The sequence below is a fragment of the Dermacentor variabilis genome, chromosome 3, assembly GCF_050947875.1.
Source record: "Dermacentor variabilis isolate Ectoservices chromosome 3, ASM5094787v1, whole genome shotgun sequence".
NCBI classification, from domain to species: Eukaryota; Metazoa; Arthropoda; class Arachnida; order Ixodida; family Ixodidae; genus Dermacentor; species Dermacentor variabilis.
In genome coordinates this window covers 69879270-69893924 of record NC_134570.1, presented here as the reverse complement: position 1 = coordinate 69893924, position 14655 = coordinate 69879270, and the positions used below count along the sequence as shown (strand labels likewise).

The window sequence follows — 14655 nt, the reverse complement described above, 5'->3', positions numbered from 1 at the left end:
GCCTCCCTTGCGTAGTATGAGGGATAACGCGGTGCGCTACTCATAGGTTTGGCTTACGGCGCTCAATAGAAACACCACGCGGCAGCCCTCCTGGACAAAATGAGGAAAGTTTTTTTACTGTCAAAATAATAATCTTGGCCAAACTAGAAGCACAGAATCGTTCACAAACGCTATCTCTTTACCGAATACGTACAGTGAACGCCACTGCGTACGGTCGCCGCGATGGAGTCCCCCGAACGGCCTTCTTCAGTGAAAGGTAGGCAAACGTTGACAGCAAACTATGTGAAATACGTTCTTATAGTGGAGTGTCTTGTATAACAGAATTAAGCCTCAATACAGAGATCGCACGGGTTCGCAGCGACCGACTGCACGCCTGCGTGCCATGTCCGCGCACAAGGTTAATATCGTCATAAAGACTTCGACGCCTACGGCGACTGCGATGTGCCATCGCGACGATCCAATCTTTATTTTTTTTCTAAAATCTTGGACGTTTCAATATTGTTTCTCAAGTTGCGTCGCACTGAATGTTTACCGGTATTCTGCAGCGTACCATTTCCCGCTGCGTCTGTATCATAATCCAGTGCGTTAATTCATAACACAAACATGACCATATATGCCATGCTTCCTTTAATGTGCTTCTTACCGCTCCATTTCCATTCCAGTGAACTTGCCATAATCTAGCATCAATAAGTTCATAGACGAAATAAAGCGTCATGACATTAGCCGGGCAGCAGGCGTGGGCGAGCGTCTCAGTGCGCGTTTTCTGCTACTCACCGAACATCGCAGCTAGTCCCGGCGCCGCAGCAGAAATCTTCTTCGCATCTGTACTTGCTGCATACGCGAGTTGTAGCCGATGGCTGTCCGCCGGTTCTAAGTTTCGCGAACCAAGCTTCACGTAGCTTCTTGTCCTGCGGCTACGTGTGAATAAGGCTGACATCGGGCTCGGTTCGGCACAGCGGCACCAAACAGTAGCCTACCATGCTGCACGCTTCCAAAGGCAGCCACTACCTATTATAGTGCTTTCAAATGTTGTCCAGCAGACACCCTATGCGGGAAAGCCTCACCACTTAATCAGAACCGCAGCGCAGGTGAGACATTAAACTTTCGTTTTCAGCTCGCTTCGGCGCTTCCGAAGTAGCCGACGCAGCCGCTGTGCCCACGTGATCCCTCATGCCACGTCACGCCGACGGTGGCGCCAGCTTTTCCAGTGGTAGAGCTCACCCCCAATAGGATTCTTGAAAGTAGCGAGCGCAGAATTTTCAAGAAAGGAAACGTAAGCAAGACAGACGATTATTGTTTGGGGACAAAGATGAACCACAAAGAGAGTAAGCTGTTATTAGAAGGAAAAAGGCACACAATATAGATTAGTTTTTAGGGACAAGATAAGCCCCAAGGGTGCAAACCTCTTTTTTAGAGCGAGTCCTCTTCACTACTGAAAAATAAAATGGAAGCAAGCAAATGAGTAACTGTATTTAAAAGTTTATTTCACACTATTTCAGGAGATCACAAAAAGCAACTGGTGACATAAAATGGCAATTTGAAGCCAGAAAGCCGTGTCCACAAACGCGGACACAAGTTGCGAAAGCATCTCTTGAGCTACTCAGTGCTATTTCTGTTTCCTTCTTTTTTTCTTTTCTTTGGCGGCCGCCATAGCCGTCATATGGCGCCCTTCTTTGGATGCAGGGTAAACCATGGCACAGGCTGATAAACGCGAGCGATTTGAATGCCTTGGAACTTTTTAATGAGGCGTATTTAGCTTTAGAAAAGGTGTCCAGAAATATGGACAGTGGTAGGAACAGCAAGAATGTAGAGAACGTTCACAGTCATCTTTTCTTTCTTTTTTTTTTCTTTTTTACGGCCGCATTAGTCAAGATATTGTGTCCTCCTTTAAAAGCTGAGTAAACCTTTGTCCAGGATAAGAAAAATTAAAGTGCACTATTTTAATGCCTCGCAACTTTTCGATCATGAGTACTTCGCTTTAGAGAAAGTTTCCACAAATGTAGACACTGGTGCCGAAGAGGGTATTCTGAGTGTGAAACATTTTGGTGCGACTTAAAGGAGTACTTACGCGACAAGTTTGACTTGTCATTTTAAAAATTTTATTGTTTCTTTTTTGCTTTATATGAATGTCTCCAAGCCCTAGGAAATATACTGGACAATGTCGGAGCACCCTAAAGTTTTTGCTATATAACACTTGTTTCTACAAGCCAGTGTCGGTTTCAGTACTCACGAAGTGTATATGTCATGACATCATGGTACATATTAGCTGCCTTTATTGCTGCAACAGTTGCGGCTGTTAAGCGCACGTACAAGCAAAATACCCGGCAGCATTCATGTTTATATTTTTTAGCAACGTGATATTACCTATTGCTGCATAACATCAGCAAATGTGTGCTATGTGTCGTGGTGTCACAATAATATAAACTCATGCCAGGTCTACATTTTCTGGTCGTGTTTAGTATTGCATTAAAATAGAAGCATTTCCCAACTGTCATACTTGCTAAATGTCATGCTTTTACATGTGAGAGATGCGCAATAGTTTCCACAACTTCGAATATATGTGCCAGTAGTCCCTAAATATTTAATATTTGTGTCAGTGCAAAGTCACTGTGCATGCATATGCACTTTCAATGCAGTAGATTAGGACCTTCTACCCTTTTCCTCACAAATGGTGAAATGTTAGACAAATATGGTTGCATAATTCTTCGAAAAGGTCATAGATGTGCAAAGCCAGCCTCTTATTATTTAATGAAGGCTGGTTAAATCATGGGCGTGCTCTGACAGAAAAATCAATAGTATGCATACTCTAATCAGTATGCTCTGAAAGCACTTCCGACAGAATACCTTACCCGATAGAGCACAGTGCACAGATCTATGCACTCAACTGTGGAACGGAAAGAAAATCTGGAGGTGCACGTGGATCATGGAGAAGTGACAACACAAAGCAGGCTGAAACAAAAGGGCAACGTATTGGAACTATAATTTATTGCTAAATCACTTGCATGAGTTTCATAAGCAACAGAGACTCTCAGACATTGACTGCTCAATGCTTCTTTTCTTTATTAAAGAAGAAAATGTCATTCAACAAAAAGTACACTGAAGCATTTTCGTTCTCCGAAAACTTAAATGAAAAATTGAGTTGTGAGGTTTACCATTCTGAAAATGAGCACATGGCTGGGAGAGAGGGAGGGAGGGGGGGAAAGAGAAATTGTTTTTTTTTTAAATAAATGCTCGAGCTGTTTTGCTTGGCCACACATCCAAGCACAATACTTTCAGATGATGAATGAAATGACACATTCATGCACAGTACACATGCACACTGCATACGCCAAGCACATGCTACAGGTAACTAAAGTGTTTAGTCAAGGCCAGTGACTCTGAGGAGGACGAAGAGAGCCTCCGTCACGTGCAAAGCATATACCAGTGCTGCTCCAAGATTAAAGTACACTGTATGACTCTAAGGAGCTGCCTCGTGAATTTAGGGCAGATTTTGGAGTAACCCTCGAGGCCACATATAGCTATAGAAGTCATGGGTATCAGTTATGAAAGCTGTCGTAGTGCAGCGCTCCCGACTAACTGTGGCCACTGAGACACTGGGAATCGTTAGCTAGGAAACGAACTGGCGACCTAGTCAGGCACTGACCCAGGATTCTATTGCGGCGGGGGGGGGGGGGGGGGAGGAGGAGGGGGAGCACCCAAAGTAAGTTTTCTATGCAAATGAGGGAGGGGGGTACCTTTACTAGTACAAATATGAATAATGCCCACAATTCGCCATAAGGATGTATAAACTTGCAAAAGAGAAATGAAATAAGGTGTATCCCACAGGTACACCTGTGAGATACACCTCTCCTTTACTTTGCAAACAAGGAACCACATCAAATGGACTCACGCATGAAAGAAGCACAGGAAGAACACTGCCAAAAACAAGTAAACACGCGAAAGTGTAAAATAAAGATTTCTAGTAGCGTTTCTTGAGTTAGCTCTGGAAGAATTATAGAGAAAAATATATATTTGCAGAATAATCACAGGTTTCTTGTGTCTCTCGTTTACTGCTCCACCAAGTTAAGTGCCAAAACCGACTCGTGTTGTTATTTTGGAAGTTGTGCGATGATGCGTGGCCACCAGTCCCATACAACCACGTAGAGCGCAGGACGCTGCAGTTCTAGACGTGCTGTGCCCACCGCGAAAGGTTACAAAAACACCCACATTAGCACAGCAGAGAAGTGGCTACGTCAGGCTGATAACTGTAGAAGCGTCATTCAAAACACATGCAACTATTCTCCACTTCTGGCGGCGTTTTCTCTACTTTCTTGTTAAATAAAAAGATGTTGATCCATAAATATTTTCACAAATAACGGTTAAATTTGTTAATTTCACTTTTCCTTCCTGTTTGGCTGTTCCCTTTGCTCTCTCCCTTAGCAGATCACTTAGTTTGTCAACTGCTTGCGACTCTTGTTTCCAGTTGCCAATTTTGCACAAAAGGTGCTGTACAATTAGGGAAAAACCAGACGAGGTAACAGGTGAGTCATATTGCTTATGGGTTTAATGGTTATTGCAGGGTTTGATGATGGACGCTGTTTTGCATTATTTATTCCCCACCTTATCTAACCCATATCAAATCAAATCAGTTTATTATTATTACATAGTGTGTTGATTACAGCACATAAGATATACAGATGAGGGTATATGGTTCCGAGGATCTGCAAGCGTCACGGCGAGCTGTCACTCAAGGAAATAATGAAGCAAAAGGAAAAGTTGAATGCAACTGGCGTTTTCTCCAGCCGCAACTTGTTCCATGAGTATACAGACCAGCTGACTACAAACCGAACCCGTTTCCTGGTCCCTGGATTAGTCTAAACAAAGAAGGTTGAACTTTTGAAGCAACAGCCATGCGTGTGACCGTTGAATAGATGGTGACAACTAAACACATATAGAGTTAATCACACAGGCACCGAATCGATGAGAAAACTGGTCTTCGTAGCCCAGGAGTTAATAACTACCGCCATCCAAAAGGAGTGAAAGAGGCAGCAAAATGTTGACCGCCGAATAGCTGCCAAGTCTCAAGATTGATTTGGCGGGGCTTTAGGAATGTGTGTGAGGAGTGGTGGCGTGGGCAGACAGGGTATGCTGCTTGATTTCGGCGGGGGGTCCCGGGCCACCCCTTGGGTGCCACGTGCCCTGACCTAGTGCTCAGCAGAGCAATGTCATAGCCACTGAGCCACCATGGCCAGCACATGGAACCTCCTCTGTTTTGCCTATTTTCACTGAACTTATTTGCGAATCCAATGTTCTCAAGCTCTGGGTTGTCGATAGATGTAGCAAGTTGGTATAGAGCGACTGTCCTAGAAAGACAGCTTTACTGGCTGGGTTGGGGTGTGCGTGAGAAGGAAACACTCGCCCCCAGCCAATGAGCGCTTCAGCACCAGACAAAATGGAAATGTCCACTAGGTGGACACTTGTAGATTACCCCCTTGGTGTAGAAACATAACTTTAAACAAAGCACCAAAATCAAACTGCAAAAGGTAATAAAAAAGCACAATGCGAGAACGTAATAATAGAATTTTGGAAGGTTCAGCAGTGTTCAACATTGTGCAAATGTTCTCTCTATTTTCCAGACAAGACGCAAGTTCACAAAGACAATGAATACCTGGTACCTGGACTTGACAAAAGCGTGCACCATCCCCAAGCTTCCCCTGATGGGTACAGGGACAGCCAGCCCTTGCCAAGAAAGTCAGATGGCACACTGGACTACAATTTGGTGCCCCAGCCTGCGTACAGGCCGCCCACAACGCAAGAGACCCCTCTGCTCGACAGTAATGTTGCAACAGAGAAGACCACTACTGCCTTGAACACAGAACTGCCTAGTCATACTACCACAATAATGCCAGTTACCCGGTTTGCTCCAACACCAACCATGAGAGAGAAACAACCGATTTTTGTAGCTGTTAACCATGAAAAGCAAGGTATTAGCATCCAGCCAGCACTTGAGTCGTCTTCTCTGAGGCCTATAACTGGAATGGGCACTGGAAGCTCTAAGTCTGAAGATCAGACAAAGGCCACAACAGAAACTCCAGCAGAGAAAAGAACACCCATCTACAAACCTGCATTCCTAGACACAAACAATGGAGATAAAATGGTAAATGGAAGTACAACAGAAGCAAATGCCACAGCACTCCCTTCACTGTCACTGCTGTATAGAAACACAGCAGGTCATCCAAATGACTCAACAAAACATTTGCAGCAAGATTCTGACCCTGCAGATAGGCCTGCAGAGACAGCCTCATTTTTAGATCAGGTAAACAAGAGCCCACAAGAAGGGCTGCAGTTTTCGGACCTCATAGACCGTGTGTTCTTTCCTGGCAAAGATGAGAAGAAGGAGTCTGGTGATGTAAACCTCCAGACGGCGCAGCTGAGCCCAGTATACAGCCAGGCACACCTCTACAATGCAACTTCCCTTGGAGCATCTGTAATAGAAGCCCGCTACCCAGTGAAAGAAAATGACACGCTTCAGCCAGTGTACGGAACAGTGCCGGCTTACCACAGACCAACGGCAGAGTCTAGCATCGGAGAAGCAGGCAGCCTGAAGCCTCTTTATGGGAAACCGCCCTCATTTAGAGAGGAGAGCTCTGATGAACTAATTTCACAGATGCACACACAAGTCAGCACCAATGCAGAGGTTCATTACGAGCCTGCCAGTTCATTAGACACAGATATGCCATCTACTAATACGTCCCTTGTAGCAGCTGCAGCTACAAACTCCACAGTGGAGAGCTCTAAGCCTCAGAGCAAGCTATCTTATCAAAATGGCACAGAACATGAACAGGGTAAACGTCCTCACATAAGCATACGTCCCACGGAGCTAACACCGATTTATTACGATGTGCGCAAATACACTACAACCACTCGAAGGCCTTCGACGACCCAGAGCACTCAAGGCAGCGCTGCACACCTTAGCACCATGACCACATCGGGCACAACAGTACATGTGCATCGTACATCCATTGCAGCAGCTGGAGATGCATTACACATATCCAATGAGAGTAACATCAGAAAGGAGGCTCCAGAATCACACCCCAGCTTGAAGACAACAGCAAAGTCTGACTACAATATTTGGGAACTGATGTACTTTAATCGGTCTGTGCCTACCGCAGAGCCAACCGAACCCAACAACATGACAGAAACCAACATATGGAAAATGATGTTCTTCAACCAGTCATGGCCTACTGCAGAGCCAACCGAAGTGGACAATGTAACAGATTCCAGCAATGAAATAACCAAGAAAATATCGCCCGACAAACCCAACGAAGAAGTTGGCTTCACAACAAGTGTAATTAAGGTGAGGGTTGGCAACACACTTAATGTCTCTGTGGACAGCAGCAACCAGTCCAAGTACCGAAACGTTGAAGAAGATGGCATTATTGTCAGTGTATATCCGGAGCACCAAATGGATGGCGGAGTCACCGACCTTCAGGACATGCCACTTCAGGGGCAGGTTGAGAGTCGAGCAATTTCTTCCGGAAGTCTTTACAAGGGGATCCAACACTCAGGTGACAAGGCCAAATCACCTGCTGAGCTCACACAGGTGATTTCAGACATCATAAAGGCTCACAAGAGTGATGAACCCGAAGTCATCACAGCTCCAAACATAGACTTTTCAAAACAAAATATAATGACTGTCAAGGTAACACCCAGCAACTCCTTTAACGTTTTTTCCCTTGTGTTGTTGGACAAGAATGGCACAAATAAGCATGGCACGATTTCGACAACAGAGCCACCCGTGGATACTGCACCTTGGGCACCGATGGATCCTGCTGCAGAAGATACTTCCATCACAAAACACTCTGCTGAATATGACCATCGCAACCTGACAGGCAGTGGCACCCTGTCATCAACAGAAAGCTACGAGCCACAAGCTTCTCTGACAGTACAAACCAAGCAGTTGCCAAATCTTGCATCAAGTGAAACAGTTGAGCATCCAGAAAAGCCAGCATTACACTCCACATTCAGAATTGTACCATTCCTTGCAGAAGACGCTATATTCAAGCCGGCAACTCCAACACAGTCTTCAGTGGTCAACTACACAGGTGCCTACCCCAGAATAGTGAACACGGATCCCAGAGACACCATGGAAGGTGAGTTTCCGGCAGAAGCACTTTGGAACTGTGTACAATTGACAAGTGAGCTTACTGCAAATGGGTGCAGTAGTTGCGTTTTCTTTGTGTAGCATTTTTGGTGCAGCCGCACTTCAAGCTTTGGAACCAGGCACATGTATCACCATTCCAAGGTGCTTATATACCTGCTTCACAGCAGCATAGTCACAGTGAAGTAAACATCATCATAATAATGCATGTATCCCGACTGGTTGAACTTCTCAGCATAACGCTTAAGTATTATTGCCAATCTTAGCACCAGGGAGCACAATGGCTGCATATGTTGTCACGACACCTTGGTACGGATATGATGCCACAGTGCACATTCAGCTGAAGTTTTTTTTAAAATGTACGTGTTTCCATAACACTTCACGAATGCTTCAATGAGCATGTATTATTATTATTATTATTATTATTATTTGGTTTGAAAACACATCCAATTGAAAGAGAGAAAGGAAAAGCTAGAAGCAGGCTGGCAACTGCCACAGGAAAGGGCACAAGCCTGCTTACGCTTCAGGAATGAGTGTAGATAAATATAGAAGTGGAAGATAGCACAAATGCTGTGCAGCGAAGCATTCCAGCCTGGACATTATTTTCATCCATGTAGTCACAAAATCTGACATTAGTGATATATACCCTGTACTATGTATTATTCCTGGCAATCTCACACAAGCGTGGGGATGTGCAAGTCTAAAACTACACAAGCACAATAACAACTAATTATAAGAAGCACTGTTCGTGTTTCTTGTAATTTTATTATGTAATTTAATTTAAAGCGACTGAGAAGTCAAACACTGAATCAACCTAATCTACTTTATTGGCCCTCTAGAAACCTTGCTGCATAGTTTCCTACAATAATTACTACAGGGAACTCTGGTGCTAGTGTCTACGGGAGCTGCAATGAGAACGATTGTACCAGCATGGGAATTATGGGAACTACATGGATTTGCCTAAACTTCGTCTTTTTGGCTTCAAACGGCTTTGCGACTTTGTAAACTTGTCATTTTCAAGAATATACTGCATAATAAATAATTAGATAAACATAATTAAAATTGTCTGACGGCAGGATTCTAACACAGGAACTCTAGCACAGAAGCCTGGTATTGAAACCATTAAGCCACGGACGCACGTATCGACAAGTGAATGAAACGCCCTTATGAATTTATCGCGGGCATGTGCCTTGAGACACTTGGCGTGTTTCGATTTGGCCACCTGGACAAGCTCAACCGTTGCAATTACTAGCAATTGTGCATGTTCGCTGCGTCTTCTGCACTTCGAAGAGTATAGATTGCTCTGAAATTTACAACAATACGATTTATATAGAGTAATATACAAAGCCACAAGAATGCCTGAATCCACAAGCACGAAGATCAGACAAATCCATGTACTTCCCATCATTCCCTTGGTGGTACAACGACTACAGCGTCAGAGTTCCCTCTAGTAATTATTGTATGAAACTCTATGCCTTGCTGTTCTTGCTTTGTACCCAGAGATGGCTTAATTTAAGAAGGAAGTAGCAGCTGTAGGGACCACACAATTAGTTTGCAATTCACCTGCAGTGAATTGGCTCACTTGTGAACATAAGCTGCACTAGCGATCTTGGAGGACATGCACTTCTGGGTGCTGCAACCTTCTTGGAGACGAGCTCATACACAGAGGGTACTGCACTTTTGCAAACAGTTTAGCACATAGCATCAGTTCAACAGTGGAATGCGGGAGGACATATGTTAGTGGTTAAACTGCCATTTCTGTCAAAGTGAAGTGTCATGTAATTACCTTCATTACCGGGAATCAACTACAATGTAGCTTTCACAAAGAGGACATTATATGTCACAGGAGCTGGTAATGCATTTTTGAAGTTGCAGTTCCAATGATGTCTCATCATTTTCATCTTGTACAAAAGCTCTGCTCTTAGTAAAAGTGACGTTTTGGACATCTTATGACTGTTGATATTTTTCCTGGCCTGCACGATACATTTCCAAGCAACATTTTGTTTTGTTGTCTTTTCCTTCAGACAACTGCTTTGTGGATGGCCATTTGTTCGTCAATGGTGAAATGATCAAAAAGGAGAACCCCTGTGAGCTGTGCCGCTGCTATTACGGACGGGAGCTCTGTCAGCAGAAGAACTGCCCACTGCCTCCTTCACCGGCATGCATCAGAGAAGCTGTCCCTGGATTTTGCTGCCCAAAATACACTTGCCGTAAGTTACGCTGGGTAGCACATTATGGCTGGCAATACTAAGGAAACACAAAAGGAAAGCATTAAGCGAGGCCAGATGGACACATTTCACTTTAACATGTTCACTGCGGCGTTAGTCACAGGCGGGTCACAGGTAGGTCACAGCAGCTGTTCTCAGTGTGTGGCTGCGCAGGACTTTTCTGCAGTGCGCAAGCAACATCTTCGCTAGGAATTAATGGAAACAGAAAATTCTTGTTGCTTCTGGCCTGACATGTTGTAGTGCCATCTATCTGCACCTCAAGGAAGTTTCAAAGGAGCTAAACTTCCTGGTGCCAGTGGGTTATTATGCAACTGAGTGAAATGGCCAGTGACCTACTGTTGGGACATGATGGACAGGAATCAAGACATTAAAAAGTGCTGCAGCAGTGTGCGTGTTAAGAATAGGAGAAAAGAGAAGGATAGGTGCTCATGTTGAGGAGATTAAATGAGGGCTGCAGTATTTTTGTACATGTAAATGAACCTGTCAATTCCCTAGACAATGCTTTCATGAACAACTGAGCCAAATACCGTATTTACCCGCGTATAACCCGCCCCTGCGTATAACCCGCACCCCTAACTTTGAACTCGGCGGGAAAAAAAAAAAAACAAACTCGCGTATAACCCGCACGTTTACCTGAAAAAAAAAAAAATGAGCGCTAGAAAGATGCAACTCACACTCAGTGATCATTTCGTTTTCAGAACATTTATTCAAACGACCGCCACCACGTCACTGGTTATCCGATTCTTAATCGACGCCGCTCTCACTACTGCCATCCGAGGCTTCATCGCCACTCTCAAAGACGTAGTCGTCCTCGGAACCATCCAGACTATTACTGATCGCACATTTTTTAAAGCTTTTGCGCACCAAATCGGCCGGTATCGCTTTCCACGCATCCACGATCCACTGGCACAGCAATGGAATATCAGGCCTTCGCACGCGTGCCGTCGGTGTGAGGGCGTACATGCCGTCGGCCATCCACTGGGCATACAGCCGCTTCACGTGTGCCTTGAACGGCTTGTTCAGGCACACGTCGAGTGGCTGTAGCATGGACGTCATGCCGCCAGGTATTATGACGAGGTCGGTGCTAGTCTCGGCAAGGCGAGCCTTCACCGCATCAGTGCAGTGGCCTCTGAAGGAATCTAGTACGAGCATCGACCGGCGTGCCAGCAAGGCACCTGGTCTTCGCTCCCAGATTACTCGAAGCCAGTCACCGACTAGGCCACTGTTCATCCACGAATTTTCTTCCGCACGCACAACGATTCCTGGGGGCAGTGGAATGCTAGGTAGCGTCTTGCGTTTGAAAATCACATACGGGCGCAGTTTCGTGCCGTCAGCCAAAGCGCATAGCATGACTGTGCAGCGCAGCTTGGCATTTCCGCCGGTCAGCACGCTGACTGATTTGGAGCCCTTTTTTTCCATGGTCGTGTCCATCGGCATCTCAAAGTACACAGGTGTTTGATCAGCATTTCCCACCTGAGACAGCAAATAGCTGTGCTCCTTCCGAAGTGCGATCACATATCGTTGAAAGTTCAACAACTTTTCCTCGTAGGCTTCAGGAAGCCGCTGGCACATGGTTGTTCGCCGCCGCATAGAAAATCCATGTCTTCGCATGAAGCGCTGAAGCCATCCACGGCTTGCACGAAACTCACGTGGAATGTTCAATTCCCGGGCCAACTTCAGGGCTTCCATTTGCGCCATCTCAGTCGAAACAGCGTGGCCACGACTTCTCTGCTCCTCAATGAACTTCGCAAGCTGCGTCTCGAGGTGGGGGTACGCGCCAGTCTTCGGACCCCGAAACGCTCGCCTGTTCCGGTTCGTTGCTTCGAGACTCTCTTTTTTCTTCCTCCAGTCGCGAATGCACGACTCGTCGACGTCATGCTGTCTTGCAGCAGCTCTGTTGCCGATTTCTTCGGCAGCGGCTATAATCTTTAGCTTCTCTTTCGCTGTGAAACACTGCCGTCGAGTCGCACTCATGATGCCAAAACAAAGCAGGCAAACAGTGCAAACTGGGGTAAGTACACTAAACAGCGCCTAACGCGAGGCTCAACAATGCTGGCCTTTCGTTGGCCCTTCATCGGCTTGACAAGCGTCGATGACGATGGGGATGGCGGACTACACGGGGAGGCCGCCGCACATTGCGGTGAAGCCGACCCCCCCCCCTCCCAAGGAAAAAATTCGCAGATAACCCGCACCCCCACTTTTTAAACGCGTTTTTTCACATTTTGGTGCGGGTTATACGCGAATAAATACGGTATTACTGCTACAGAGTTGGCATCAAAAATTTAGGACCATGGGACCTGGGAAAGAAAAACTCAGGGACGCTTAAGCTTCCGCTCTAAGAGTGGAACGTCGTAGCATTCAAAGATCCCCGACTGCTTCTCATGCTAGCCAGCAACTGCAGCTTATGTAACCGTAATGTTTACTGGGAAACACTGTCAGCAAACGCTATGCATGAAGGCGAGCTTTCTGGTAGAATTGTGGCCTCTTGCGTGGGCTGATCCCAGAGGTAGTGCACAGCCGCGGCAAATAAGTTACATCATTTCCAGGTTTCTGTTATGATTTCGCACATTTAATATTTCTGTCTAAGATTTAACATAAAAGGCATGCGCTGCCGGTGTTTTGTCTCATGGCATGTGTTTGTGGGCTGTCATTCTCAAAATTTCGAGGGCAAGGTATGAGCAACTTTAGTGATATGATGGTGCGGCAATATAATCTGCATATACCACATGTCATATACCTAAATCATATACCTAAATATATATGGCAATTTTCGCTCACGATAACACCAGCCCCAGATGTCGACAGCAGAATTTCTGCGACATGGGGCCCTTAACAAAATCTGGATATTTCTGCAGTCGAAACACACAGCCTGGTATTTGGATTTGCATCCTATAGTACTAGTAAATGCGAGCACCAGTGTTGTTCAGTTATGACCGGCAATGGTCACAAACTGCTAGGAAATTCGATGTTTTCTCAGATCCTTTTCTTGTTTGTTCCTTAAACTTTTGATGGGGTTGTACTTACAACAGGAAGCCAATAATACTGATCAAAATACAACCTGCTCTTTGCTTCAATTGCCCCAAATCACCACACTTAAGTGCAACATAATTAGCATATATGTCACACCTACACAGAGCCTCTAGCAGAATCAAACAAGGTTGTAAAGCATCCATGCAATAGCTTGCAGTCTAATACAACTACAATGTAGTGCAGTATTGATCTACAATTTTGTCTACAACATCAGTTTTTGCAATGGCAGCTACAGATGCTCTGTTGGTATCCAAACAAATAACTGTAATCAGAACTTAAAATACAAATATAGGAAAGTGGGGTATAATACATCTTTCACTTAAAATTTTTTCTGAAGAAATTTTTCTGAAGGAAGGCAAATGAACACACACACACACACACACACACACACACACACACACACACACACGCACACGCACACGCACACGCACACGCACACGCACACACACACACACACACACGTAAATGACATTCGAGGGCACCTAAAGGTTTCTAATTGTCTACAAAAGTGAAAGAAGTTGGGGCATACCTTAGAAGTTCAGCCATACCTTATATATGTATATATCAAACACAGCTCAATTTCTTTCCTTCTTGTGGACACGAAACTCGTAGGCATCTCAAAACACAATTTAATTAGTTTTTTTGTTTGTTTTGTTCTTTGTGGCCAGTTCATTTAGCTTAATCTATGCTTCTGGCCAGACAATGTATCATCAAACGCTGGACAATTTTTGCCACGTAAAGCTCACTTTTTTCTGCCAAGCAAATGCTGGAAGGTTCTTGATACAGCATTGCAGCTGCAGAAGACCTGCCTAATTTATTGCATGCCTCTAATGTCTCTTCAACGTTAGATGTGGAGTCACATGACATAGGGAAATGCCAGCTCTGTCCGCAAACCCAGCGTGACAAGGCACAATGGCAGTGAACTGTGTCACGAGCACGCTCGTCTACGAATCATCAGTGTACGACATAATTTGGTGCTACAATGTTCAATCCAGATTGCATCTGCGACTATCTGTACATCGATCAGATGCTGGTACTATTTACTGCATCACAAGAATGTGCCGGTCATGGTGGTAAAGTATCGCCTAGAGCAGTCACTTAATGGCATGATACTAGCGAGCAAAAGTGTTCGCGTGTTTCTTTACTAATTCGATGTTGAGAGAGAGTGTTGCAGGCTGTTTGTGCCGAGTACAGCCACCACCACTAGCTGATAACCCGAGGGTACATAAAGTTTTTCAGTTCCACTAAATGTATATT

The 14655-nt window shown here is 45.0% G+C and overlaps 1 protein-coding gene across 1 annotated transcript in view; it reads left to right on the top strand.

The window, feature by feature from the left end:
- LOC142575852 (uncharacterized) overlaps positions 1–14655 on the top strand; it is a 265876-nt gene that overhangs the window by 242258 nt on the left and 8963 nt on the right. Inside the window, exons 16-17 of the mRNA XM_075685551.1 lie at positions 5616–8132; positions 10165–10350. Of these exons, the coding sequence (XP_075541666.1) occupies positions 5616–8132; positions 10165–10350 (2703 nt within the window). The remainder of the gene's footprint in view (positions 1–5615; positions 8133–10164; positions 10351–14655) is intronic.